Source organism: Ichthyophthirius multifiliis, assembly GCF_000220395.1.
Source record: "Ichthyophthirius multifiliis unplaced genomic scaffold scaff_1120509251212, whole genome shotgun sequence".
Classification (NCBI taxonomy): domain Eukaryota; phylum Ciliophora; class Oligohymenophorea; order Hymenostomatida; genus Ichthyophthirius; species Ichthyophthirius multifiliis.
In genome coordinates this window covers 27,099-53,876 of record NW_004086095.1, presented here as the reverse complement: position 1 = coordinate 53,876, position 26,778 = coordinate 27,099, and the positions used below count along the sequence as shown (strand labels likewise).

The window sequence follows — 26,778 nt, the reverse complement described above, 5'->3', positions numbered from 1 at the left end:
TATATTTCTTTGTTATTAAATAAAATAAAATAAAGTAAGGTATTTAGGCTAATAGGAGATAATATGAAAAAAGGGGGGGTGGTTTATATTAGTTTATAATAAACTGTGAAATAGAAGAGAATAATAGGTTTAAGAGAAAAGTACAAGATGGTATTTTCTTGTTTTTAATTATAAAATTTTAATGAAAAAAATAATAAAAATAAAACTTGTTTGCTGTTTATATCTCTATCTTTTTTTTAGTTTTTTATTATAAATAAAGTTTTATTTTTTGTAAGAAAATTATATTTTTTTATTTTGATCATTATTTAATTATACTTAAAAGTTAGTTATTATTATGTGAAGTTTTACTATTTTTAAGATTACTTTTGCAAGAAGATTGCATAAGAAAATTATTGCTTTGTTTTTCTATTTAATTAATACTTTCAGTATTATTATTTAAATCATTTTAAATAACACTTTGTTTCAATTCATTTTAATTATTAGAAATAATAAGAGGATAATCAGGTAACTATTCGTATTTATCTTGATTTATAAATTAAATTCTTTTACCATTTTAAAACAATCCATATTTAATTTCGCCATTTGTATATACGTATTTTCCTTTTCCATGCTACTATCCTTCCCACCAGAAACCTTCATATCTTTTTCCATCTTTTTAGTTTTAAAAATATATATATATATATATATATATATATATATATATATATATATTATATATATTAAATATAAAATAAATAAAAAAGAATACCTTTCCATTAATAAATACCAAATCCATGTTTTTTATCATTCATATATTCACCAGAATAAAATCTTCCATCTTACCATGAATATTTTCCTTTTTCGTGCATATTATTATGTTTCCAGTATCCTTTTTTTTAAGTATGTAATATATATATATATAAAATATATTTTTTTAAAAAAAAAAATAAAAAACCTTCGTATTTTCTTCCGTCATTCCATTAATAAACGCCCTTTTTTACATTTTATAATTTTTATATTTTATTATATTATATTTTTATTTATTATATTATATTATATAATATTTTAGTTTATTTTATAATATTTTATATTTTATGTTTTTTAAAATTACATATCCATGTAATAAATTGTTTTCCCAGTTCCCTTCATATAGGGAACCATCTGCCCATTAATATTTCCCTTTTCCATTTTTTTTACCTTACTTATAATATCCTTCATATTTTGAACCTTCGGCCCTAAAATAAAAATAAAAAAACTAAATATTTTTTTAGTTAAAAAAATTAAATAAATAAGAAAACCATGTTTCGACTCCATAACCATCTTAAAAATCATCTTTCCATTATCCTTCGTAAACAGCCCCGTTTTTATGTTTATAAGTTCCATTTCCATTCGCTTTATCATTAATCCATTACCCTTTTTTATTTATTTGTCTAATTAAATTGTAAAAATACCCATAAATTCATCACCATCTGAATGTGTGAAATACCCATACCCTTCTGCTTTATCATTTTTCCATTCCCCTATTTTTAAGAATAATTTAAAAAAAAAAATAGTTAAAAAAAACCTTCATATTTAGCACCATCTGGCCTTTTTAATTTATTATAAATAAATAAATATGAATTAATTAATATTATATTATTTACCAATATTAAGTGCCATATCCTTCTCTCATATTTCCTCTCCATTAACCTATATAAATTGCGCCATTTTCCAATTAAATAGGCTTTCTTAATTCTATTTTATTGATAAGTGTTTATTATTCTAATTATTCAGCTGTTAAAATATCTGGAATCCCAAAACTTATAGCATTTGTCCTAAAATTATAATTTTATTATGATAATGATATTTAATTTTTATTAAAATTATTGTTTAATTAAATATTAGATGATTATAAATGATCATTAAAGATTTTTTATTCATTTTTAATATAAGCATTTTCGTTATTTTATGTAGAATAAGAGTTATGTAAATATGGAAAATTATTATATTATTAATCAAAATTTTATTATTATTAGTCATTATTTTATTATTATTAATTAAGATTTTATTGTTATTCAAAATATTAATATGTTTATGAAAAACTGTTTTTAAAAGAATTATTAAAATTATTTTATTATTAACTATTCGTTTTATGAATGTTGTGTTAATTAAAATATTTATGTTCTTAATTATTATGATAGTATTAAAAAATATCTTCGTAATTCTTTTTTTTTATTATTTTATTTTATAATATTTTATTTTTATATTTACTGAATCAAATTGTTTTATTTTTTTTCTTCTTCGAAACCACATCCTGAACAATAGTTCCCCATTTATTAAGTATTTTATTAGAATATTTTTTTTTTATAATTAAATTAATGATTGTTAAAAATAAATTAATAATCAATTTATTAAAAAAAAAAATTATTTTCAAAAAAAATTATAATAATTAATATTTTTAGATTTAAGAAAACTAAATTCGTTTATATTTATCTTAAAAGTTTTTAAAAATAATAAATATATAAAAATATATATAAATATATATATAATATATTATATTTACACATATTTAATATTTTTATAATAAAATAAATTATAATTTAATTATTTTTTTTTTTATTTAAATGCCTAATAATTTTTTAAAAAACAATTAAGAAAAAGTATTTTTATTCTTAATATAAAAAAAAAAAAAACAGAAAATAAAAAATAAAAAAATTTAAAATAAAAAAAATAACTTAAAAGAAAAAAGAAAAAATATTAACAAGAAAAATTAAAATGAATAACAATTCTTTATATAATTCAAATAATACTCAAATAATAAACTAAAATTAAATAGATAGAGTCCAGAAGGTATTTGACAGAATAAATAACATCCAAAATTCTATTGAAGGTGAAAAAATGAGCCGATTTTAAATAATTTCATAACTAATTTAAACATTCGAGTAAACAATAAGTGACTTAAACTAACGAAAAGAAGAGAAATTCGAAATTTTAGCAGAAAAATTAAAAAGATTATAAGAATATATAAGGGAAGAATAAGAATAACAAAGTTTATATGACATGAATAGTTAGAAAAGCCTTGTAAATTTAGAAAGAAACTGCAAAAAATTAATTGAAAATAATTCAAAGGAGAGAATTGAAAGTGAAAAAAAGCTTGCTTAAGTAATTTCTTAATAATTTGAAGTATTATCATAAGAAATAAACAAAGAAATATAATGTTAAATAAATTCAAATGAATATCTAGATGTATATTTAAATGAAGATTTACCAAGATTAAATGATGAATTAAATTACGAAATTTAATAAAGAAGAGAAGTGGAAGAAAAGATTTATTAATAATTTATTGAAAAAATGAATGAACTAAGTGATAATTTCGAAAGGGAAAGAAAAGAAAGAGAATAAAAAGAAGAATAAATCGTTATGATCCTAAAAGAACTTTCATAACATACACAAGATAATCTTTCAAGAATAAAAAGAGATAGAGAAAGAAATGAAGAATAAATAGTTCTTTTAGTTGAAAATGTTATTGAAAAACTTAAGATAGAAATGGTTGAATTAGAAATTTGAATATTTTATATATTTATTTTATAAATATATTTTATTTTGTTTTTATTTTTTTGTTATATTTCTTTAATTTAATAAAAAAATTATAAAAAAATAAATATAATTAAAAATATATAAAAAAATATAATTAAATATATATATAGATTTTTTATTTTCGTCATATTTTTAATTAAGCAAAATCTTTAATTAATTATTAATCTTCGTCATCTTCATCATCACTTTCAAATTTACTTAAAGAACTTAAATTATCTTTTAGCTTTTCTTTGAAATATTTTTGAGTTAGTTCGGATAAATCATTTCCTTTAATATCTAATTACTAAAATTAATAATAAAATAAAAAATGATATAAAAATATATAAATAAATAAAAAATATATAAATTTATATAAATATAAATAAATATTTATATATTTATATATTTATATATTTATATATTTATATTTATTATTTATTATTTTATATTCTTTTTATATATATATGTTATTTATAATATTATTTTAATCACTTATAATTATGTTCCTTTTAATACTAAAGCATCAACAAGTTTTTTCGCTTAAACATCATTTAATTCATTGTACATATATCCCAGCTTTACAAGTTTATTTTCTGAAATAGCAATAGCCTCTACAATTGCTGTATTTTCTTTTTCTTAAATATTACAGTCAGATATGTTTAAAGCCTTTAAATTTTTTGTTTTCTTTAGTAAATTTACTAACTCAATTACAGCCTCTTCACTTATGAAATTATCTCTTACGTCCAAAAGTTCTAACTCAGGACAGTTTTCGGCCAAACTTCTTAATAAGTTTATCATTCCATCTTTTTTTATTACGTCTTAAAATACAATTAGTTCTTTTAGTTTTTTTAAATTTGGAAGTGCCTTAGAAAGCGCTATAGCTCCTTCGTTTTCAGCTCTGTTTCTTGTTAAAGATAACTTTTCTAAGTTAGGAGTTCCTTTAGATAATGCTTATGATATTGTTATTACTCCATCTATACCTAATCCACCGTTATTTATTAAGAATACCTTTAAGTTTGTAGCTTATTCCAAAAATGGAACTAATGCTTTTGCTCCGAAAGGATTTACAGCATTATCGGATATATCTAACTCTGTAATATTTTTGCCTATTAAAGAATTTCCTAAAAATGATATAGCTTCTGGAATTTCTGTTTTTAAACGAGTCACAAAAATATCATGTATATCAATTTTCTTTTATATATATTTTTTGTATTGGGGGTTTTTTTTTTTTTTTTACTATTAAGTTTTAGGATTTTTTGAAATATTCGCCTAGTTATTCACAAAAATTCTTAGAATATGAATTTCCGGTTAAAACCATATGTTGGATGTTTTTTTCAATGTGTTCTTTTAAAAAGTCTTGCTCAGATTAGTCTAAATTTTTTAAATCTTCGATTAATTTTTCTTTGTCGGGTCTTACTCTGGCAGTGAATTTAAAAGTATTGGTGGAATCCATATTTTTTGATTTTTTAAGGTTATTATTTGTATGTTTTTTTTATTTAAAAAAAATACTTTTTAATTATTATTATAATAATTAGAGTTTTATTTTATTTATAGGGAATTTTTTTTTTTGTACACGACAAAAATAATAATATTAAATTATTAATTAGTATTATGCAATATTATATTAGCAAAATAAAAAATACAAATATATTTAAATTTATATTTTTATATTTATACCCTTTTATCTATTTTTTTTTTTTTATAAAATCAAAAAATAAAGTAAAAGTAAAATTTAAATATATGTAATATAATAAAAAAATATTATAAAATATAATATATATATTTATAAACAAAAAATATTTATATATTTTTGTATGTTAATTTTATATTATTAAAAATATAAATATATAATATATAATAATTTTAAAAAAATGTTTATATGTATATATATATATATTATAATAAAAACAATTATTCATTTAATGTTTTTTCTCTCAACTTTTCTTGCAACGTATTTATCGAATTTTTCAAAATTAAATCCTTATTATCCAAAGCCTGCAACATTTTAAACAATTTCTTCGATTTCTTAATCGCCTATATTATATCTTAATTCATCTGCAGTTTATTTAAGTTCATCTTTAGTGACAAAATTTCTTGATTTTTTATCTAAAATTGAAAATAAGGATTCCCTCCCTTCTTATGTAACTGTATTTCCCTTATATTATATTATATTATATTATATTATAAATTTGATTTTGATTTAATTATATACTAAATATTAAGTTAAATATAAAATAAATGTTTCAAAATCAAAAGTGCCTAAACGGTTATTTTATTCTTGTTCTTGTTCATAATGTTCTTATATTTATGTAAGTATTTTAAATACTAATGAATATTTTTCGTCTAATCCTAAGGTTTATGCTGTCATTAAAATATCTTTCATATCTACCTTTTTTGTGCGAAGATCTGCATATAATTAAAACATTTCGTAAAAATCTAAAATTTAAACTGGGAGGAAAACAATATTGTTTTTTACATAATTTTAATTTAATAAAGTTTTTTATTCTGATGTTAATTATTTTCCTCTTTCTTGTTTTTTTTTTTTTTTTTTCCGTTTTTTTTTATTAAATATTGATTTACCTTTTTCTATTTGCTCGATTTTTTATTAATTCATTTTTTTTATTTTTTTATATTTTTTTTTAAATTATATTGATTTTTTTTTTATTTCAAACAAACTAAAAAATTTTTTTTTTTTTTTTTTTTTTTTTTTGTTAAAAATAAAATTTAAATATATATTTTAATTTATAATTATATTTTAATTGTTTATTTATAACAAAAAATAAAAATTCAAATATCTTTAAGGAAAATGCAATTAAAAAACAAGAATATTGGTTTAAAAAAAAATAAAAGCTATTTAAATATAATCGAAGGTAAATTTTGAACTAATTATATATAAAAACTAGAAAAAATAAAATAAATCTTCTTTTAGTTTTTTCTTTTATATAATATTAGATTTAATTTATCAAAAAAAGAATAGTAATAATGTCTATATTGTCAATCTGATTATTTTAACAAACTTTTAGTGGTATTTTTTTGGCCTTTTTTTAAAAAAAATTCTTTTTAAATATTGCTTATATAAAAAATTATTCAATTGATTTTTTACTACAAAGTATGTATTTAGTTAGTGGAAAAAATATATATAGTTTATATTATTAAGTAGATAATTAATAAAATATATTAATTTAGTCAATTATAATGTATTAAACATGCATAATTTAGTGTGAAAATTCTAATTATATATATTTTTTTAGGTATTTTTCATAGGCTCTTTATTTTTATTTTTGGAATTTTTTCATATATTGTATGTATATAGTTAGATTTTTATCTAATATTACTATAAAAATGAAAATTTTCGCAAAATCTGTTACCTTTTAATGTATTATAGTATTTTATTAACTATACGAATAAAGAATTCCTTATTTTTTGGAAAGTAATGTAAAATTTGACACTAATTTTTGCTCAATATAACTGGTTTTACGAAATTTTCAATCTAAAAAGACCCCCCCCCCCTATTAAAATCGTAAATATGCTCAGGCATTTATTTACGGATTTCGATAATTGCTGATGTAATATAAAATGTGTTTAAATTATATAAATACAGGATTGTTATGTTTGTTTTTAAAATTACTGATAAAAATTAAATAAATCAATAAAAAAAATACTGAATGTGAATTAGAATTTTTTTATATTTATAAACATATATAGAATTATCTTTAATTTAAAAATAATAAAATAAAGAGTAAAATATATATATATAGAAGTGTTTTTAGTACAATTTTTAGATATTTAAAAATGCTTGATTAGATATTTTAATTGTAAATAAAATTGAATTTATATTAGAACTAATTATAGAATAATGGTTAGTTGAGTTACTAAGAAACTTTTAGATAAAAATAATAATTGAGATTTTTTTTTTTTTTTGTAAAGAATCTGGAAATATTAAATAAACAGACTATTAGATTAATTTATCTCTATTAAATAATATATTATATAGATAAAATTAACTTACAGAAAGAAATAAAGAAATATAAATATATAATAATTTATATTAGTTAGTTGTATAGATTTTTTTTATATTTTTATTTATATATTTAATTTTATATATTTAAAAAAAAATATTTTTTACTATTTTTAAAATTAATATATTTTACATATATATATATATATATATATTATTTTTATATAGTTTAAAATTAATATATGCTTTTTTTTGTTATTTCTATAATAATTTGTGGTTTTATTTATTTTTTTGTAATATTGTTTTTATATTAATTTTTTTTATTTATTTTTAATATTTATTTTATATTAATTAAATAACCATAAAAAAAAAAATGTAAAATATTCATATTATAAATATTGATTAAATTCCCTAAATTGATTTTGAATTAAATAAATAAGAAAACATTAATATTAAATTAATCGATTATTCAGAAGTTGAAACTTAAAATTCTATAAAATCTTTATAAAATGGAGAAGTTAATAATTTAATATTTAATTAAATAAATGATTAAATAATAAATAAAACAATCTAAATAATTTAAAATAGTTTTCCTTAATAAAGAATTTTAACCTTTTCATTTAAAAATTTATTTCCTGTTTTAGAATCTCGTAATATTTTATCTTTATCTTTAACAAGTGAAAGTAATTTATATTTATTTATATCTCTATATTTTTAAATAGATAATATTGTCATTAATTAAAGCAATTTAAGTTTATAATGGAACGGACAAAAATTAACTAAATGTGAACATAATTACATCTATGATAAAATTTATAAATAAATAATCGAAAATTTTAATCCGAATATTATTTTAATTTTAAATAATCTATAAACTTTGAACAATGATGAATAAAAGTTTAAAAAAATAAATAAAAAAATATACATATATATATATATATATATATATATATATATATATATATATATATTTATATATTTTTTATTAATATAAAATAGCTATATATATTTATAACTTGTCAGTATGAATAAAAAAACGATTTATTTTTCTAATAAAATTGATTAAATACTAAAATTAGTATAAATAAATGACTTTGAATTTGTATAAAAATAAGAAATATGTCCTTTATAAGTTTTTGTAAATCAAGTGAATAATTTTTCGATAGAAATAGAGCCTTATTTTTGTTAAAAAACAAAACTAGAAAATAAGTAGATTGATTAATAAATATAAAAATAGAAAGATTTTCGTTTATAAATATCCGCAGGACACTCTGAAAATTTTATTTTTCGGGAAAATAAAATTTTGAAAAAATGCAAAGACCGTGAATTGAACTTTTATTAAAATTTAAATGACCCTTAGAATTAATTTTTCGAAGAAAATAAATTATTTTTAAAATTCATTCCGTAATTTTTTAATATAGAAGAAATAAATAATAAAAAATACGTAGTTATGGAAAATTTAAATATAGGAAGAGAATATGGCTCTATTATTGATTTAAAAATAGGAAAAAGTACACTCCATTATTCATATACTGAAGAAAAAAGAAAAATTCAAGAATAAAAGTCTATTAATTCCACTTCAGAAATGTATGGAATTAGAATTGCTGGGTGTGTTTTGAAGGATAAAGATGGAAATCTAGTAGAAGAATAAATATCGAATAAAGATTAATTCAATTGTTTAAATATTTAAGAACTCGAGAATTTAATTGTTAAAGTCTTTTGTTCTAATGAATAAGCATTTAATATAAAAGCTTTTTTATAATTTTAAGCTTTTGTATAGAATTTATTGCATTTCTTTTTATTTTAAAATAAAAGATCATTTGTGGCTTCTTCGATATTAATAATTGTGGATAATATTAATAATAATTTCTGTTTTAAGTTTATTGATTTTACATATGTTGATTAATTATAAGATAATTTAAAGGATGAAAATGTTATATATGGTTTATAATATTTAATTAATAATACTATTTAGAATATTTTGAAAAAATTTTGAAAATGTTTTTATATTATTTTTATTTTGTTTGTTATTTTTGTTTTTTATGTTTCTTTGAAAAAAAAAAAATTAATAAATTATTTTTATTTCTTTTTTTTGTAATAAATTTTTTAAGATTATTATATTTGTTTTTAGGAATAAATCAAAAGTTTATTTTTATTGAAAAAAGTAAATTTTTAAAATTAAAATATATTTGGATTTAACTTATTATAAAATTAAAAAATATGATTAATTTTATTTAGTATTGTTTATAAAAATATACATAATATATATATTTAGAATTTATTTTATATATATTTTTATTAATTAATAATAATAGTATAATTTTAATATAAATAATAATTTTTTATAAAATATTATATTTATTAAAATAACTAAAAATAAAATTTTATAGAATTAATAATAATAATTAAATATTTATATATATTTTGTTTATATATATATATATATTTTATTTTATTTTTTTACAAAAAAAAAATAATATAAAAATAGATAATGGAGATCTTTTATTTTTGTTTAACTTTTAAAAAAAAATTAAAGAAAAAAATAAAAATATATTATTTTATTAATAATAATATTATATAAATTATTTTTTAAACTAGTTTTTTTTTTTAATATTAATAATTTATAAATTATAAGAAGCTTTAATATTTTTGAAAAAATTATTTATTTTATATATTATTATAAAAAAAAATTAAGAAATATTATAAGAAATAAAATCTAATTTAATTAAAATTGAATTATTATAGTAATATAAAAGTAAACTATTATTTTATTTTTATATTAATAATTTTAATAGACTTATGTTTTTAAGCTTTTGAGTAAAAAATGATAATAATACTAATATTATAAATTTAATTTATTTTTTTAAACTTTTAGCAAAATATGTATTTTTTAATTACTAATTATATTTTTTGAATATTAAAGAAAATAGAATAATAATAAATATATATGTTAAATAACTAAAATAAATTGTATATATATATATATTATAATTAAATAAAAAAAACTTTCCAAATTATATTATTTTCTCTAAAAAAAAAAATAGAGCAAATTTTATAATTTTAATTTTATTTGAAATTAATAATTTTTGATTTTCTTTTTATAGGTAAAATGGCTAAAAAATAAAACATTAATTACTAATAAGTTAGTTTTTCTAGAAAAAATAGACGATCAATAGAAAAAATATTGAAAATGAAATCACATAAAGGTATTGATAAAATAAATGAAAGTTATAATAAAACTAACTATGATTTAATAAATAAAAGTTAAAAGGAAGTAAAGTTTAAAAATTATAAACATATTATTATATATTGTTAATTTATTTAAAAAATTTTAATTAATTTAAATTAAAAATATATAAAAAAATATTCTATTTATTTACTAATTTTTTTTTTAATAAAAAATAAAAATAAAAATTGATTATATTTTTATTATTTAAAAAAAGTTAATTAGTCAATAAAATTATTCAGATAATGAATCTACAGCATCTTTTAGAAATTCATAATAATAAAATATAACAAAATAAAAAATAAAAGATATTTTAAAATCATAAAAAAAAAAAAAAAAACTATAAAAATTAAATGAAAATTAATTTCTATGAATTTGTAAAAAGAATAAATATACTATTAATATTATATATTATAATTTTATTTAATAAAGAATTTATTAAGATTTTAAAACTAATTAAAGAAAAAAAACTTAATAGAATTATTGTTTTTAATTGAAAATAGATTTAAATATATAAGAATAATATAAATAATAAATTATATTAAATGTAAAAATTTGTTATAATATATATATAAAAATAAATATTAACATATATATATATATATATATATATATATATGTATATATATATATTTATATTTTTGTATTTATAATTTAATATTTATTTTTTCTTACAGTATTAAGATGAAGATAAATAAAGTGATACTGAATAAATTTAAATTGGAATAAAATTATTGTAAAAATCCTTAATATAATCTATTGAATAATAAAAAGATTAATTATATAACATTATTTGAAAATATAAATATATTTAATTTAATTATTAATAATTTTTAATATATTAATATTATAATATAATATTTATTTATATTTTGAAATAATATTATTCATTTCCATATTTAAATATAATCTTCATTTCCAGAAGTAATAATTATATTAAATCTTTTGAAAAACTCTACATATATTATTTATTCTTTACAAATAAGTATATTAAAAACACACTAAGATCTTATCCAATCCCATATTTTAATATATCCATCATCACTAGATGAAATAAAGTTAATTTTATTTATTTATTTAATAAAATAAACTGTATTTTTATGTCCTTTTAATGTATTTTCTATAAAATTATTTTGAAAATTCCATATTCTAATTTTTCCATCTGTACCCCCAAATACTATTTTTTAATTATCTATTTTTTAGAGTGCAAAAATAAAGCCCATATCTTAATTTTTAAAGGTTGAAGTGATATTTCCAGTAATTTTGTCCATTATGATTATATCGTTTTATGAAATACAAAATTAAGTTTTATTTAAATTTTTTATAGTAATAAAGCAGGCTGATTCTTTTTAATATTAGCGAATTTTTTAGTTTTTATGGAAATTTAAGAGTATTATTTTTCCACAAAAACTAACTATTCCGATGATATTATTTGCTAAATTAGTTATATTAAGGAGGTTTATGTTTAATTTTAAACATTTTTTTATTTTAAAATTTTCCATTTTTTAATTAAAAGTGCAAAAATAAAGGTTTCCTTAGGTTGTACCGATTACTATTTGATTAGGGGTTATTTAAAGAATTTTTTTAGGTTGTTATTTTAGTTTAAGTGTTTATTTTGGGGTTTAATATTCGTTTATTTTATATAATTTTATTTCCGGTTAGTTATGGTTGCATGCTACAAGGAAGTATTTTTGCTAAAATGTTGATAAACAGGATAGTTGATAGGAACATTTTATCGAAAATATGTTTTCACTTTTAAAATTTTAAATAAATTTGTCGTTTTTTGGTTCGGATTTAAGCATTTCGGATATTTCGGTGGAATTTATATAATCCTCGGTTTATTTATTAATTTATTCAGTTACATTTACGAGATTTTGGTATATTCTTTCGGTTTATTTCTATATTTTTTACCATGTTTACGATAAATAATAGTCTAAAAAATCTGTTGTATTTTGAGCAAAAGATTATATATTTTTAAAAATTTGATTTTAGTGTTCTTATTAAGGTTTTTATGATTTTAATAATTTAAGATTTTATAATAACTAAGTTATTTTAGTGTTTTATTAATATTTTAGTGAAATTTCGTTTATATTTTACATTATTTATAATTCAAAATCAGTTAAAATTAAATTAAGTTAATCTTTTAATTAAATAAAAAGTTAACATATGTCGTCTTTTAATTGAGTGAATTTTATTTAATCTTTTAATATATATTTTATATTTTAAATATTTATAAGTTATTAATAGTTTAACATTTTTTTTTAAATAATTAAATAAATAATAATTAAAATAAATATTTTGTTATTATATATATATATAATATAATAATATATTTTTTAGATAAATATTATAAATATAATATATTTAATTAACAAATAAAAAGTATTTATTTTATGTTTAAAATGTATTTATAAGAATACATAATTATTATATTTTTAAAAATTTAAATTAAATATATATTTTTTATTTAAATTTTAATTTTTATTTTAACTTTATTTTCTTATAATTATTGTATAACTAATAAGTATAAAAAAGTAAATATTTAGTATATTTTAATTCAATTTGTATATATTTTATTATAATATTAAATTTATACAAATAAATAATTAAATATTTGATTTATATTTATATTTTTTATTTAAAAATATATAATCAAATAATAAAAACTTATTTATATATTATTTTCTTATTATATAAAAATATATATAATTTCATATTAAATGAAAAAGCCATCTTTATCATAATAATTTATGAATACATTAATTGAATAATAATCTCTTAATAATAAAACGAATAATAATAATTAAAATAACAATTCAAGTGAATAAAATTAATAGAAATAATTAAAAAAGAAAAAGAAAAAAAATTAATAAGTAAAAACATATATATGTGGATGTGGTAAGTACTTTCATTAATTTTTCTAATTTTATTCTCATATAAAATTGTAAGTAATTCATATATATTAAATTTTATATTTATATACCTAGAAAGCATGACGGATATCCTTAAGAACATACTTCTTTACCAACAAATTCAAATAAATATACATAGAAAAGAAAAACATTTAATTAATAATAAATATAATAAAATTAAATAGTATAATATAAATATATATTTTTCATATAAATAAATAAATAATATTTTAAAAGAATGATAAAAATAATGATAGTAATGTAATTTTAGAAATATTCAATTTTTTGTAAAAATTAAATAATAGTTATGTTGATATTTCAAATAATAAACCAATAAGTGATGTCTTTCCATCAGATTTTTTTGAAAAGGAAGATATTTATATACCAATTTTGGAATAAATAAAACTTTTAGAATAAGGAAAATAATAAAATGAAATAAATGTTAATTTCATAATTGCTTAGTTTATTTATCAAATATCTAAAAATATTTCAAATATTGCTATGAAAGATATAATTATATTACATTGTTTATTTACAAAAGCCTTAAGTTAATATAATATTTTTGAAAACCAAAAAACTAAATAAAATTAAGACTTTTGTGAAACAAATAATGGAGAAAATATACTTTTATTTTGTAATGATTTTATACTTGAAATACTACCTACTTATTTTAAGTAGTATGATTTGTCTTAATTAAGTATTATTGGAGAAAATAAATAATAATTTTAAAATTGCATTTAGATTATTCAATTCTTTGCAAAATGGCTTGTTTAATAATAATATACTAATATTAAATTAGTATTGAAATAAGAAATTTATAGAAATATTTTTTTATTAAAAAAAAAAAAAAAAAGTATATAAGTTTAATATTTATATACTCTCTATATATCTTAAGTTGTTTTTTTTTTATATATATCATATATCTTATTATTTTATTTTATTTATATTCAATTCATAATTAATCATTTATATTTTAAATATTGATTTCATTTTTAAAAATTTTTATCTAAATATTATTTGTTTAAATTTGTGTAATTTTCCATATTATTAAAATCATTATATTTATCTATTTCAGAAGTCTATTCTTTTGATTAAAAATTTTCATTCTTTATTTAACAATTACATTCACTTGGAAATTTAAATAAAGAAAGCTTATTAGTGTTTTATTAAAGAGCTTCTTTATTACAATTAATTTTTTAGATAAATTATTAATCACTATTAATTTATTAATGTTAATGATATTTATTCTTTATTATTTGTAAGTTTATTTATTCCTTTATTTCTATATTAGTTATATTAATGGAAATATCAAAAATTCCTTAAATTATTCTGATAATATTATTAATTAATTATTTTTTTTTTTAAATATTTTTTATAATAGAATTACTAGTTTGAAAATCCACTTAATTTGATCATATTATATTCAATTAATCTTAAAATCTCCTAGTCTTTATTTATATTATTTTCACAAACTAAAATCCTATCTGGCCTAAAAATAAATAATAAATATAAATATATATATATATATAAACTTAATAAATTAATTTAAATTATATATATATATATATATATATATATAATTTAATATACCAATTTTAAGGATTTTAATTATTTGAATTTATTGGTTAAAATGAAATATTCAATTCTTTGTAAAGTGCAAGAAGATTTTTATCACTTTTATTACATATAAATTCATCATATTAATAATAATCTTATAATGTTTATATATTATTAGATACATTTTAGAGTATTTATTTGCTTTTTTCTAAGTCTAAATTTACATGAAAATTTAAATTGCCAATTAAAAATACTACATTTTGTTGATCAATTCTTTGGCTTTTATACTTTGAAATATTTTATTTTTGAAAAGCAAATTCATGAATATCTTTAATAATTTGTATTTTTTCTTAAAACTTTTTATTTTCTTAAAGTATTAAATTTATAAAGCATAAACTAGTTTCTCCTATATTAATTTTTAAGGCCGTTCCACAATTATTAATTTCGTCCCTTTCTATATTATTAATATCTTACAAAATAGACTAATGTGCTATTATTATTGAAAATAATTCATCGTGTTATGAACTAAAATATCAAAGAATTATTATGAGTATTTTCATTAAGTTTATTCATTATTTATTCAAATATTAATTCTGGTAAAACTTATTGCTTATTTTAAAAACAAAAAACTAATAAATATGGTATTTATTATTAATTAAAATTCACATAAAGAACTAAAAAATTATTCATTTAGTTATTATTAATTTTAAAGATTATAAGTTTGTATATATATTCTTATTTTTTCTTAAGTAATGTATTAATTTTCATATTTTAGCAATTCTTTTCTTATTAATTCTTCATAGCCAAAAACTAAAAAAAAAAAAAAGATTTAAAAAAAATATATAAAAATATATATAGGTATATATATATATATATATATATAGATATATATATATATATATATTTATATATTTATATATTTATATATATATACTTTTTTATGAATCAAAATGTTTTCCTAATATAATATCTGTAGCCTCTTGTTTTTATGAATCTTAATATTTACCCTAATATAGTCTTTTTATACTGCTAAATTTGCCTTTTATTTTTGATAAAAAACTACCATGTCCATTTTTTGTGACATAAGAAGTTAATGAATTAGTTCCTGCGTAATGTTGGCTAATAAAATCACCATTTTCCGCCCATATAGACATAAATACTTTTATGAAATTAGGAATATATTTTTTTTCAATTATTTATAAAAAATCTATATTTAAATCGTATATATCCTATAGTATATTTTAAAATTAATTAAGTTCGAGTTTACATTAAAAAACATTAGTTCTATCCAAAGAAGATTTACAATTAGCTCTTATTATTCCGCTTTATAAGCATTCATTTTATACGTAATACTTGAATTTTTTTTATATATTATTGACTTTTTATTTTATATATGGATGAATATTCTCATATTTTTCCCCTTTACATTAACCTTTAATATCAAAAATATCATATTAGACATTTTCATGGATTTCTTTAGAATCCGAATAGTGATTTATGAATGTATCAGTCAATAATTTTTCTCCTAAACGCTTTTCAGCCATTAGACTAATCGAAAAGATGTTTTTGTAGGTCTTTATTAAATTTTAGAAGTGCTTTTTGAATACTTTGAGACTTATTTAGTTACCTCCGTTAAGACTTATTTATCCATTTAAGCCCTTTTATTCCCATAAAATAGGTAATGAACCTCTTATTTATATATGAGATAATATTTTTTTTATATTATTTTTCATTAATATATAAATTGATTCATGTTCTATAAAATTAGCTGTATTTCCTTCCATATCTGCTCCTATTTATTTATTTATTTATTTTTAAAAAATAAAAACACACCTCTATGGTTACATCTTGTTCCACTTCTTTTTATTGATCTTCTGGAAATTAAAAAATATTAGAATTAAATATCTTCTATTTAGCTTTTAAAGGATTAGAAATACCCTTAAATTAATTAAATACACCATTCTTAATTTATATTTTAAGAATAAAGAGGTCTTAACATATTATAGTTCCAAAAATAATTTATATTGTAGTTTTTTTTTCTATAGTTTTTTATTAAAGAGAAATTGAAAGAAAATAGTTAAATGAAAAATAATGTCCAAAAGATAAAATCTATATTTTTAATAGATAATTTTAAAAATATATTATTTTTACTTTCTCGATTTATTCTATGTGGTTTTAGGCTTCTTTTGAAATTTATTCAATTTACTATATTAATTTATTAATTATAAAAAATATATTTTATATATATATAATATATATATATAAGTATATATATATTTATATTTATATTTATTTTTTTATGTTATTTTTTTATATACTTTCATTTATATTAATTTTATTTTTTTGCATTCAAATATTTATGCTTAAAATAAAATTTGGTTAGGTTTTACTTCTTTAATAAAAACAAGGTACATTTCATCTAAAATATTTAAAAAACCTAAAAAAGCAGAAAATTAAAATCTAATGTTTTTTTCGAAATTTATTTTTTCATTCCATTCTTTATTATATATTTATATATAATTTTTTATTTTATTTTTTACTATATTCTTTTATTTCTCCTTAATATGTTATCCATAATTTAGTTTGTATAAATGTTATTTATTATTAAGTTGCTTCAATCTTTTTTTATATTTTTATTATTATTTTGTTTAAAAATATATATATTTACTAAAAATCCTTCATCGCTTTAACTTAAGCAAAAAAGATTTAAATTTGTTACTAATTCCTTATTTTTATTAAAATTTATCATTTAATTTTTTATTTATTTTATTTTTTATTAAAATTACTAATTATTTTAAAAAATAAAATTAGAAAATATATATAATTTACTATATTTTAAAATTAAATATTAATATGAAAATTATTATAATTAATTTAATAAATTAATTAAAATATTAAATATTTATAATATCATAAATACTTATTAAAAATTTTAATTTTTGATTAGGTAAATTAATTTTAAAATGAATATATTTAATTAATATGATAATAAATAAAAAAATAATATTTGTAAATTGGTAACATAATAAAAAAATAAAAATCTCTGAAATAATTTATATTTGATTATTGATTTGTATAAATAAATTTTAAAAGATAATATATAATTAATTATATATTAGAAAATATTAAAATTTTTATATTATAAAAAAAATATATAATTTTTTTTATGTATTTTAAAAAAAAAATGAGTAAATAAGAAAAATAAAAAAACTAAAAAATTAAACTAATATAAGAATTTTATTTTATAAATATAAAATATATATATATATATATAATAAAATATAATATAATATATATATATATATATTTTATATATTTTATATATATTACATATGATTATTTTTTTATAATTGTAAAAAATTTTTACTATATTTATTTATTTATTTTATATCTATATGTTTTTTTTTTAACTATTTAAATAATTTTTTCTATAATACATATTTTTCAATATATTAATATTTATTATTCTTATTTTTTTATTAAAGTCTTTCTTTTTTATATATTTATTTAATTTTTATTTTTTACTTACCTTATTTAAATTCAAATTAGCTTTATATTTAAATACAGATAAATATTTAATTTCTTTCAATTTAAATCTAATTGAATATATAATTTTCCTATTTTTTTTGCATTAATTATTTATATTTATAAAAAAATTAATTTATTAGTTTATTTACTTTTTATTTTTTTAGTTTATTACTTCAATTATTATGAAAATTATATTTTTATTTTATTTTTTTATGAAAAAAAATATGATTTTTACTCATTTTACACTTTATACTTTTTTTATATTTTTATTTTTTTCTTATGTACTTAATATTTTTTCTTGTTTTTTATTTAATTTTTAATTATATTTATACTTTCTAATTTTTATAAAAATAATATATTACTGCCTTTAAATAGTTTTGAAAAACTCCCATTGCTTCTTATATTATTTATTTTTAATTAATTCACCATTTTTTATTTTTAATGTATTTATATTATTATTTCATTTTTTTTTTTATAATATAAGCTTTTACTTATATTTTTTTTTATATATTATTTATTTTTTTAATTTAACTTAAAAATTATTCTTTTATATTTTAAAGATTAGCTTATTTAACTTCATTGTAAATTTTCGACATTATTTTTTATATAAAAATTTTTAATTGATTTTATAAATTGTCATTGCAAATTAATTTAATTATTCAATTGCATATTTTTATTACTATTTAAGATGGTTTAGAAGTAATTATATTATTTTTTTAAAAAAGAAATGTATATTTAATGAAAAAAATAATTGTAAGTGTTTTCAACTTATTTCTTTAATATAAAAGTTAATATTTAATTATAAAAAAAAAAAAATTAGTATTTATTTTCTTATTTTAAATTTAATAAATGTAAATTTTTTAGACTTGATAAATTTTAAGTTTATTATCAAGTAAAATTATATATGCTTTTATATATAATAATATATACATCATTTATTATAGTTATTTAGACTTATTAATAGTTATTTATTTAATTTATAATTTGTTTTTTATTGTAATCTTTTGTATTATTTTTTTAATGATTTTTTATTTTTTCTTATTTATTAATTTTCACATTATAAAATTAATTATTTAAGTTTCTATTTGTTAAACTTTTTAATGTATTTTTTATTTTGCTTTCTTTTTTTATAGAATTTATATAAAAAACTAATTTTATATCATTTCTTGCTAATTATTATCTATATTTAGTGTAATTCATTTTATAAAAAAAAATTACGTTTTTATATATTTTTTTATATGAAATATAAATACATAAAAAATTAAATATAAATTAAATTATTAAAAAAAATAATTGTGGTTGGTGAGTTTCGATCTCACTACCGCAAGAGCCACAATCTTGCACTCTTCCGATTGAGCTACAACCACGGACATATATATTATTTAAGTAAATTTAAATAAAAAGGGAAGGATATATTTTATTATTTGAAATTATTTATTAATTTTTTTATTTATTTTTTTCTATTAAAAATATTATTATTTTCATTAAAATATATATATATGTATTTTTATATATTTTTTTATTTATTTTCAATTTTATTTAATTTCTTGTATTAATTTTAATTTATTTGTTAATTATTATGATTTTTTTTTAAATTTTAAATTTTATCTAAAGTCCTTTCTTAAAATTCTAAAAATTATTCATTTTTTTGATTTCTAATTTCATTATTTAAGTTTTTTAATTATCCATTAAATTACTAATAAATTTTATTAATAGAAATTAAATTATTATGACTATTATTTTCTTATTCTTATATATTTAACATTAATTTAGTAATAGAATCATCTTCATTTTTAACGAAATCCTCGAATTTGTTCTTAAAATTACTTTATTTAATATTATCATTTATTTCTTATAATTCAAGGACAGTTTATTTAATTAAATCGATTTGAGGAATTCTATCTAATTATCTTAATTATGTAAGAAATTTGGGATTAATTTAATGTTAATTTTTTAAAAAATCTTTTAAATAGAGATTTTTTTTTCTTTAAAATTAAAACTAAGAGTTTAATTATTCACTTTTTTCTTTTATTTATATAGAAAAAACTCGATATTAGTTAAGTCTTTTTTAAATTTTATCATATTCAAGTTCTAAATGAGCTTTAAAAATGTTTATAAAATACTCAATTTGATATTCATCATAAAAATGTTGATTTTATACATTCAAAATAGAAAATTAATCATAAAGATCATTATTTTATCTTATTTAATAGTCAGTTTTGGCAAAATTATTTTTCCTAAAATTGAAAATTTTGAGATTTTTTAAAGGGAAATTTTAAATATGTTATATTTTTAGAGAAAACTCAGCTAAAAATCTAAGAAATTATACACATTTTTCTCCTCCATTTTCTTCCAAAATAACCTTTGAAATGAACATTATTTATGGTAAAATACCTTTTTCTTATAATTATTATAAGATTTTAAATGCTTCCTTTTTAAAATTAATTACATCTTTATTATTATGAGGAGGATAGTAAATGCTTAATTCTAATAATTCTTATTCATTATTTATTAATATTTTTGATAATAAAAAATATAAAATATTATAAAATGCTTTAGGATTTGGATTTTCGAATATACCTAGACCTATATTAGTATTTATTATATTACTTTATTAGTAAAAGTTATAGTTTAATAATGCTAAATTTGAAAATAAAAGTTTTTCTGGATTTAACATTGTTTTTTGTATTTTATTTTATTTTTAAAAAAAAAAAAATCAAAAAATTATCTTTTATTTAATTATTAATATAAAGGGAAACATATATAACAAATAAACAAAAAATCAAAACATATTACAATTTTAATTTTATTATATTTTATTTATTTTCGAAATCTAATTGTTATCCACATTTTATTATTGTTGTTTATATGGAGAATTAGCAATATTTTTTTATACTGATTATTATATATTATTTTGTATTTATTATTGTAAATGGTCATTAATTAAATAAAATAATAATAATTCAAAAATATCAAATTTATATTGAATATTTAAACTAATATTTATTAATTTAAATGCATTAAGTATTTTTTTTCAGTAAAACCAAAAACTTTTGTGATTTATCTTAATCTACAACCATACATTTATTAACTATCGTTTGATAAAATATTGAAAATAAGCTAACCATAAATATTTAAAAATTCTAATTATTAATTCGAAATAACTGAAGCTGAATATACTATAAATAAAAAAAGCTCTTTAAATCCTAGTTTTTGATTAGGCTTTGTTTAAATTAAATCTAATATTTCGATTATAAATTATTCCTAAATATCTTTAAAAACATCTTTTAGTAAAATAATTAGCTTAAATTCATCAAAATCAATATTTTCTAGTATTATTTCTGTTATATTTTATTATCTTTACTCATTATTATTATCTAATTATTTATAAGTATTTTCATTCATTATTTAACTATTACATAATGTTTTATTTTCTTAATTTATGCTCATGCTTTATTGATTTTCATTGTTTTTGAAATAATTATTTTAACGAATTTTCTAGTTCAAATAATTATATATTGTTTCTATACCTTGTTTTTATATTAATTAATCGAAAAAAGACTTTTCTTTTAAATTTGAATCTTTTTTTTAATTATTGTTTAGTTTTTATTAGATTTTTTAGTATGATTTTTGTTATATATTTTCTTTTTTTCAACTTCTTTTATATTGTTTTATATTTATTTTACAAATTCTTGTTTTAATTCTGACATTTTTAATTTTTATAGTTTTTAAAATTATAATTAATAAAATATATATATTTTAATTAAATATATTTAGTAAATATATATGATATATATATTAATATATATAAATTAATAAATTAACTTTTTTTGATTTTTATTACTCTAATATATGCATTAATTTTTATTATATAAAAATTTACTAAATATTTAAATTATTATTTTTTTAAATGAAATATAATATATAATTATTAATCAAATAGTATATTTTTTATGTCTATTTTTTAAAAAAATAATCATACTAAATTATTATTATTATAGATAAAATATTTTTTTATTTCATATTTATTTATTTTATCAATATTTAAGGAATGTATTTTATATTATATTCAAATATGTATTTTGATTAAAAAATATTAAAGATATATATTTTCTTTATATATTAAAAATTTAGTATACATATCTCTTTATTATTTCTTTTAAAAATATTTGGAATATATTTATATATTTTTTTTTTTTTAGTTAATTATATTTAAAATAAAAAATTAAATAAAGTTATTATTACAAACAAAACAATAAGAATGATAAGTGAATCAGATCTTAAAACACTTTGGATAGGAGATATAGAACCATGGATGAATGAAAAATATTTAGAAGATGTTTTTAATAAAGTCGGTAAAACATTAAATTAATAATACTATAGATTTATAATATATTTAAATTATTTGCCAATATTATATTAAAAAATTAAATAAATAAAATAATTAAAAGGTCGTGTTGTTAGTATTAAATTAATAAGAAATAAAGATAATGGACTTCCTTCAGGTAATTATATATTTTATTTTAGATAAATTAAAATATATGTATAAATAATAATATTTATATATATAAAATATATATATATATATATATATATATATATATATATAGGTTATTGTTTTATTGAATTCGCAAATCGTGATTAAGCTGAAAAATATTATTAAATTATAATTCTAAGCCTATACCAGGAGTTTAAGTAACTTTTAGAATGAATTGGGGAAAATCATGTAAAATATTAAAAAATATAAAATATTACAAATTTAATTTATAAAATATATATTTAATTAATTTATTAATTTAAAATTAAAAAGCAAACAATATAAGTCTTATAAAAGTTCAATAGCCTCAATAACCTTTATCATATATGAATTAATTCATGCCTCCAATAATATAACCTTCAATAATGACTACTCCATAAATGCCTGTTAGTGAATTTTCTGTAAAAAAAAATATATTTATTATTTATATTTTTTTTTTTTTATATATAATAAGGTATATGTAGGAGAACTAGAATTAGGTATAAATGAGTAGTAATTAGCTGAGCATTTCCGTGTAAAGTATCCAAGTGTAATCGGTTCTAAAATAATAATAGATCCATAAACAAAAATGAGCAGAGGATTTGGTTTTGTTAAGTTTTCTAATCCATAAGAAGGTTTAAAAGCAATTTAAGAAATGAATGGGTCTCTTTTTAGAGGAAAATATATAAAAGTATCTAATGCAGTAAATAGACAATAATAATAATAAATGGCTTCATCAGCACCTGAAATGTACAATGTTTAATAATAATCATATATGTAATCATATTATTAATAAAACAGCAATCCTTAATAGCCTTATGATTATTATCAATAATAATAACCTTACTAACCTTAATAATAACCTTAATAATAACATTATTTAGGTTCGTAATAATAATTAAATATGCCAGGATATACTGATTTAGGTTATTCAAATGGAGGAGCATAATAAAGTTACAGTTATTAATAATAATAATAACAATAATAATAATAATAGTAACCATATACTTAGTATTAATAATAAAACCATTTATATAGTAATTTGCCTTAATAATAATAATTATATTAATAATAACCATTACAATAATATACATAATAATAATAATATTAATAGTTTTAATAATCATTATAAGCCTAACAATTATAAACATAAATGCCTTTATAATAATAAAATCATTATTAAGTAAATTAAATCTAAGCATAATTTAATTAATAATAACCAGTGATTTAATAATAATAACAAACATAATAGTAATTATAAGGTTAACCTCTACTTTAAAAATTATAACCTAATTTTTAATAATTTTAACCTGCTTAGAATACTTCTTAATAATTTTAACCTATTTAACCTAATAATCAATAATTTTAATAATAATATTAATAAGATTATTTATAAATTAATCCTCATAACTAAAATGGTTAAATAAATAAAGGTTAAAAATAATATTCAAGTATTAGTTTATAAAATCAAAATAAAATACAACAAGGTTAGAAAAATAGTCATTCTTCTCATAAAGGTTAATAGAATTATGAAAATAACCATCATAAAAATAAATAAAATTAAGTAATAAAATAAATAATCTTATATATATATAAAATAAAAAACAAATTATTATTATTTTTTAAGATTAGTGAATTCCTTAATGATTAATATAGTTTTTTAGCTACTTAAGGAGAAGTTGATTTTTTGTTATAAAATAACTTGTGCTGAATGAATAACTTTACGGGTTTCTTTAGAGTTATTTCACTTATTTTTATAATCAAAATTTTCATTTTATAATAATTTTTTTTTTTTATAATTATTATATTTTAAAATTTATTTTATTTAATTTTTTTTTTTTATATTTTATTTATATATAAAAATTAGCTTTTACATTTTTTTTTTTTTTTTTTTTATTTCTTTTTTATAGTTTAATTTTTTTTTGCTTTTTTAATTTAATTTATATTTTTATTTTATTTAATAGCTATTTAATTATTTAAATAATTGGTTTAATTGACAAAGTTTAATTTGATCGTTTCTTATGGAGGTAAATAATTTGGTTTTTTTAATTTTTTTTTTTATTATTAATTTTTTTTTTTTTTTTTAATTTTTTATTTTATTAATTCATTTTTTATAATTAATATTTTTTATTTTTTTAATTTTTTTATCCTTTCTTGCTTATAATTTTTTTAAAAAAAATTTTTTCATAATTTTAACTATTCTTAAGTTTAAATTTTATTACAAATTTAAAACTATTGGATATTATTGGAAATATATATATATATATACATATAAATATATATATATATATATATATATATATATAAATAAAAATTATATAAAACTAATTAATTAATAACCTCATAAATATAACAAAAAACCTTTTGTAATATAAAAAAACAAAGTACTGAATTGTAAATTTCATTTATCATAAAAATATTTTGTTTTATTATGTCTTTTATATAAATTGATTATGAGTTCATAATTTATAAAAGAATAGAAAAATATATAATAATTAAATAAAGTTAATTATTATTTATGTTTGTATAAATTAAATAATTTAAAATAAAATATTTTAATTGTGAATTAAGTTGAATTTAATTTTTTATTGTTTTTTTTGTTTTATATAAAAAAAAGCAAATTATTATTGATAATATTTAATATACATATATATATATATATATATATTTATTTATTTTAAAAAAATATTAAACAATTAATAATAATATATTATCATTAAATAAATAAATTTATAAAAAATTAAAAATATTTAAAATAAACAAAAAATAACTAAAAGCAAAATTACATATATATATAATTAATATAATTTCCAAAAAAAAAAAAAAAAAAAAAAAAATTAATAATAAAAAAAATGTCAAGTTCACAAGCAAAAGTATATGTATCAAAATTTAGCAACAATACATCCTAAAAAGACTTAGAAAGTTTATTTTCAAAATATGGAGACTTATATGACTGCTAAGTAAATGACCGAGAAGGTTATGCGACTGTGACTTATAAAAATCCCGAATAAGCCGAAAAAGCATCACAAAAATTGAATGGAGCAGAAGTATTAGGAGGTATATTATAAGTTGATTACAAAAGATCAAAAAATGATTCTTAAAAATATGATAGAGATGATAAATATAGAGATTCGCATAGATCTAATAGGTATGGGGATAGAGATTATGATAGGGACAGATATAGAGATGATAGAGATAATTATTAGAGAAGAGGTGGATTATCTTCTAGATTTGATAAAGAAAAATATATGAAAAATGGACTTTGTTTCACTTGTGGGGAAAAAGGACATATTTCTAGAGATTGTCCTGATGCTAAATATTCAAATTATAGGGGAAGATCATCATGTAATATATTAAATAAATATTTTTTAAACTAAATATCATTTTTTTTTATTTTATTTTATTTTTTTTTTTTTTTTTTTTTCTTTTAAATATTTAATTTTTTTTTTTTTTTTTTTTTTTTTTTCCAACTTTTTACCTTTTTAAGGGGCCAAAATTTTTTTTTTTTAATTTTGGTTGGTTTTAAAAAAAATTAATTAAAAAAAAA

General features: G+C 15.3%; 7 protein-coding genes and 1 non-coding gene across 8 annotated transcripts in view, besides 80 other annotated features; 3 read left to right on the top strand and 5 right to left on the bottom strand. All coding sequences in view use genetic code 6, as the record gives it.

Moving 5' to 3' along the window:
• Positions 1-295: 295 nt before the first annotated feature.
• On the bottom strand, positions 296-2,291 carry IMG5_160900 (hypothetical protein; the record flags this gene model as incomplete). Its single annotated transcript, XM_004030398.1, has 9 exons — positions 296-651; positions 749-868; positions 935-971; positions 1,091-1,214; positions 1,278-1,392; positions 1,431-1,499; positions 1,544-1,566; positions 1,623-1,793; positions 2,230-2,291. 9 exons carry the CDS (start codon positions 2,289-2,291, stop codon positions 299-301), a joined length of 1,074 nt encoding a protein of 357 aa, XP_004030446.1. The 3' UTR covers positions 296-298.
• Positions 668-720: a microsatellite.
• Positions 981-1,069: a microsatellite.
• Positions 989-1,069: a microsatellite.
• Positions 993-1,068: a microsatellite.
• Positions 1,001-1,075: a microsatellite.
• Positions 1,955-2,034: a microsatellite.
• Positions 1,957-2,018: a microsatellite.
• Positions 2,184-2,227: a microsatellite.
• Positions 2,292-2,470: 179 nt separating the features above from the next.
• Positions 2,471-2,517: a microsatellite.
• Positions 2,472-2,512: a microsatellite.
• Positions 2,475-2,517: a microsatellite.
• Positions 2,518-2,630: 113 nt separating this feature from the next.
• Positions 2,631-2,687: a microsatellite.
• Positions 2,636-2,688: a microsatellite.
• Positions 2,637-2,713: a microsatellite.
• Positions 2,662-2,712: a microsatellite.
• Positions 2,684-2,728: a microsatellite.
• A 581-nt stretch (positions 2,729-3,309) lies between these two features.
• Positions 3,310-3,525, top strand: IMG5_160890 (hypothetical protein; the record flags this gene model as incomplete). The annotated part of the gene is made up of 1 exon (XM_004030397.1): positions 3,310-3,525. The coding sequence occupies one exon, from the start codon at positions 3,310-3,312 to the stop codon at positions 3,523-3,525; it is 216 nt and encodes a 71-aa protein (XP_004030445.1).
• Positions 3,526-3,560: a microsatellite.
• A 36-nt stretch (positions 3,561-3,596) lies between these two features.
• Positions 3,597-3,648: a microsatellite.
• Positions 3,597-3,649: a microsatellite.
• Positions 3,598-3,654: a microsatellite.
• Positions 3,613-3,662: a microsatellite.
• A 17-nt stretch (positions 3,663-3,679) lies between these two features.
• On the bottom strand, positions 3,680-5,014 carry IMG5_160880 (ran gtpase-activating protein 1, putative; the record flags this gene model as incomplete). Its single annotated transcript, XM_004030396.1, has 3 exons — positions 4,772-5,014; positions 4,027-4,725; positions 3,680-3,838 (listed from the first exon to the last, which is right to left on the bottom strand). The coding sequence occupies exons 1-3, from the start codon at positions 4,985-4,987 to the stop codon at positions 3,680-3,682; spliced, it is 1,074 nt and encodes a 357-aa protein (XP_004030444.1). The 5' UTR covers positions 4,988-5,014.
• Positions 3,840-3,921: a microsatellite.
• Positions 3,859-3,921: a microsatellite.
• Positions 3,861-3,922: a microsatellite.
• Positions 3,921-3,984: a microsatellite.
• Positions 3,921-4,015: a microsatellite.
• Positions 3,922-4,009: a microsatellite.
• A 435-nt stretch (positions 5,015-5,449) lies between the features above and the next one.
• On the bottom strand, positions 5,450-5,917 carry IMG5_160870 (hypothetical protein; the record flags this gene model as incomplete). Its single annotated transcript, XM_004030395.1, has 2 exons — positions 5,450-5,689; positions 5,747-5,917. The coding sequence occupies 2 exons, from the start codon at positions 5,915-5,917 to the stop codon at positions 5,450-5,452; spliced, it is 411 nt and encodes a 136-aa protein (XP_004030443.1).
• Positions 5,691-5,720: a microsatellite.
• Positions 5,918-6,217: 300 nt separating the features above from the next.
• Positions 6,218-6,244: a microsatellite.
• An 11-nt stretch (positions 6,245-6,255) lies between these two features.
• Positions 6,256-6,295: a microsatellite.
• A 1,308-nt stretch (positions 6,296-7,603) lies between these two features.
• Positions 7,604-7,643: a microsatellite.
• Positions 7,605-7,643: a microsatellite.
• Positions 7,630-7,683: a microsatellite.
• A 76-nt stretch (positions 7,684-7,759) lies between these two features.
• Positions 7,760-7,836: a microsatellite.
• Positions 7,770-7,836: a microsatellite.
• Positions 7,770-7,845: a microsatellite.
• A 566-nt stretch (positions 7,846-8,411) lies between these two features.
• Positions 8,412-8,471: a microsatellite.
• Positions 8,472-11,277: 2,806 nt separating this feature from the next.
• Positions 11,278-11,357: a microsatellite.
• Positions 11,308-11,383: a microsatellite.
• Positions 11,319-11,388: a microsatellite.
• Positions 11,389-11,522: 134 nt separating this feature from the next.
• Positions 11,523-11,575: a microsatellite.
• A 1,407-nt stretch (positions 11,576-12,982) lies between these two features.
• Positions 12,983-13,014: a microsatellite.
• Positions 12,989-13,084: a microsatellite.
• Positions 13,011-13,084: a microsatellite.
• A 91-nt stretch (positions 13,085-13,175) lies between these two features.
• Positions 13,176-13,222: a microsatellite.
• Positions 13,223-13,390: 168 nt separating this feature from the next.
• Positions 13,391-13,445: a microsatellite.
• A 1,681-nt stretch (positions 13,446-15,126) lies between these two features.
• Positions 15,127-15,229: a microsatellite.
• Positions 15,137-15,209: a microsatellite.
• Positions 15,230-16,025: 796 nt separating the features above from the next.
• Positions 16,026-16,120: a microsatellite.
• Positions 16,121-16,540: 420 nt separating this feature from the next.
• Positions 16,541-16,582: a microsatellite.
• An 844-nt stretch (positions 16,583-17,426) lies between these two features.
• Positions 17,427-17,476: a microsatellite.
• Positions 17,477-17,501: a microsatellite.
• A 180-nt stretch (positions 17,502-17,681) lies between these two features.
• Positions 17,682-17,742: a microsatellite.
• A 192-nt stretch (positions 17,743-17,934) lies between these two features.
• Positions 17,935-17,965: a microsatellite.
• A 460-nt stretch (positions 17,966-18,425) lies between these two features.
• Positions 18,426-18,514: a microsatellite.
• Positions 18,443-18,514: a microsatellite.
• Positions 18,478-18,512: a microsatellite.
• Positions 18,515-20,009: 1,495 nt separating the features above from the next.
• Positions 20,010-20,082, bottom strand: IMG5_160860. The gene has a single exon. It is a non-coding gene; the product is annotated as a tRNA-His (tRNA).
• Positions 20,083-20,165: 83 nt separating this feature from the next.
• Positions 20,166-20,210: a microsatellite.
• A 43-nt stretch (positions 20,211-20,253) lies between these two features.
• Positions 20,254-20,291: a microsatellite.
• A 1,396-nt stretch (positions 20,292-21,687) lies between these two features.
• Positions 21,688-22,116, bottom strand: IMG5_160850 (hypothetical protein; the record flags this gene model as incomplete). Its single annotated transcript, XM_004030394.1, has 1 exon — positions 21,688-22,116. The coding sequence occupies one exon, from the start codon at positions 22,114-22,116 to the stop codon at positions 21,688-21,690; it is 429 nt and encodes a 142-aa protein (XP_004030442.1).
• A 330-nt stretch (positions 22,117-22,446) lies between these two features.
• Positions 22,447-22,536: a microsatellite.
• Positions 22,463-22,533: a microsatellite.
• A 440-nt stretch (positions 22,537-22,976) lies between the features above and the next one.
• Positions 22,977-24,152, top strand: IMG5_160840 (RNA binding protein, putative; the record flags this gene model as incomplete). Its single annotated transcript, XM_004030393.1, has 5 exons — positions 22,977-23,070; positions 23,167-23,220; positions 23,550-23,653; positions 23,707-24,008; positions 24,116-24,152. 5 exons carry the CDS (start codon positions 22,977-22,979, stop codon positions 24,150-24,152), a joined length of 591 nt encoding a protein of 196 aa, XP_004030441.1.
• Positions 23,253-23,324: a microsatellite.
• Positions 24,079-24,106: a microsatellite.
• Positions 24,153-24,195: 43 nt separating the features above from the next.
• Positions 24,196-24,227: a microsatellite.
• A 52-nt stretch (positions 24,228-24,279) lies between these two features.
• Positions 24,280-24,344: a microsatellite.
• A 638-nt stretch (positions 24,345-24,982) lies between these two features.
• Positions 24,983-25,031: a microsatellite.
• Positions 24,985-25,096: a microsatellite.
• Positions 24,985-25,130: a microsatellite.
• Positions 25,011-25,079: a microsatellite.
• Positions 25,120-25,173: a microsatellite.
• Positions 25,174-25,271: 98 nt separating this feature from the next.
• Positions 25,272-25,330: a microsatellite.
• Positions 25,272-25,376: a microsatellite.
• Positions 25,272-25,377: a microsatellite.
• Positions 25,281-25,329: a microsatellite.
• Positions 25,304-25,377: a microsatellite.
• Positions 25,378-25,482: 105 nt separating this feature from the next.
• Positions 25,483-25,537: a microsatellite.
• A 506-nt stretch (positions 25,538-26,043) lies between these two features.
• Positions 26,044-26,068: a microsatellite.
• Positions 26,069-26,083: 15 nt separating this feature from the next.
• Positions 26,084-26,778, top strand: part of IMG5_160830 (RNA binding protein, putative) — a gene marked incomplete at both ends in the record, with an annotated part of 1,592 nt that continues 897 nt past the window's right edge. The window contains one exon of the mRNA XM_004030392.1: positions 26,084-26,576. Within this exon, the coding sequence (XP_004030440.1) occupies positions 26,084-26,576 (493 nt within the window). The remainder of the gene's footprint in view (positions 26,577-26,778) is intronic.
• Positions 26,615-26,697: a microsatellite.
• Positions 26,628-26,696: a microsatellite.
• Positions 26,635-26,715: a microsatellite.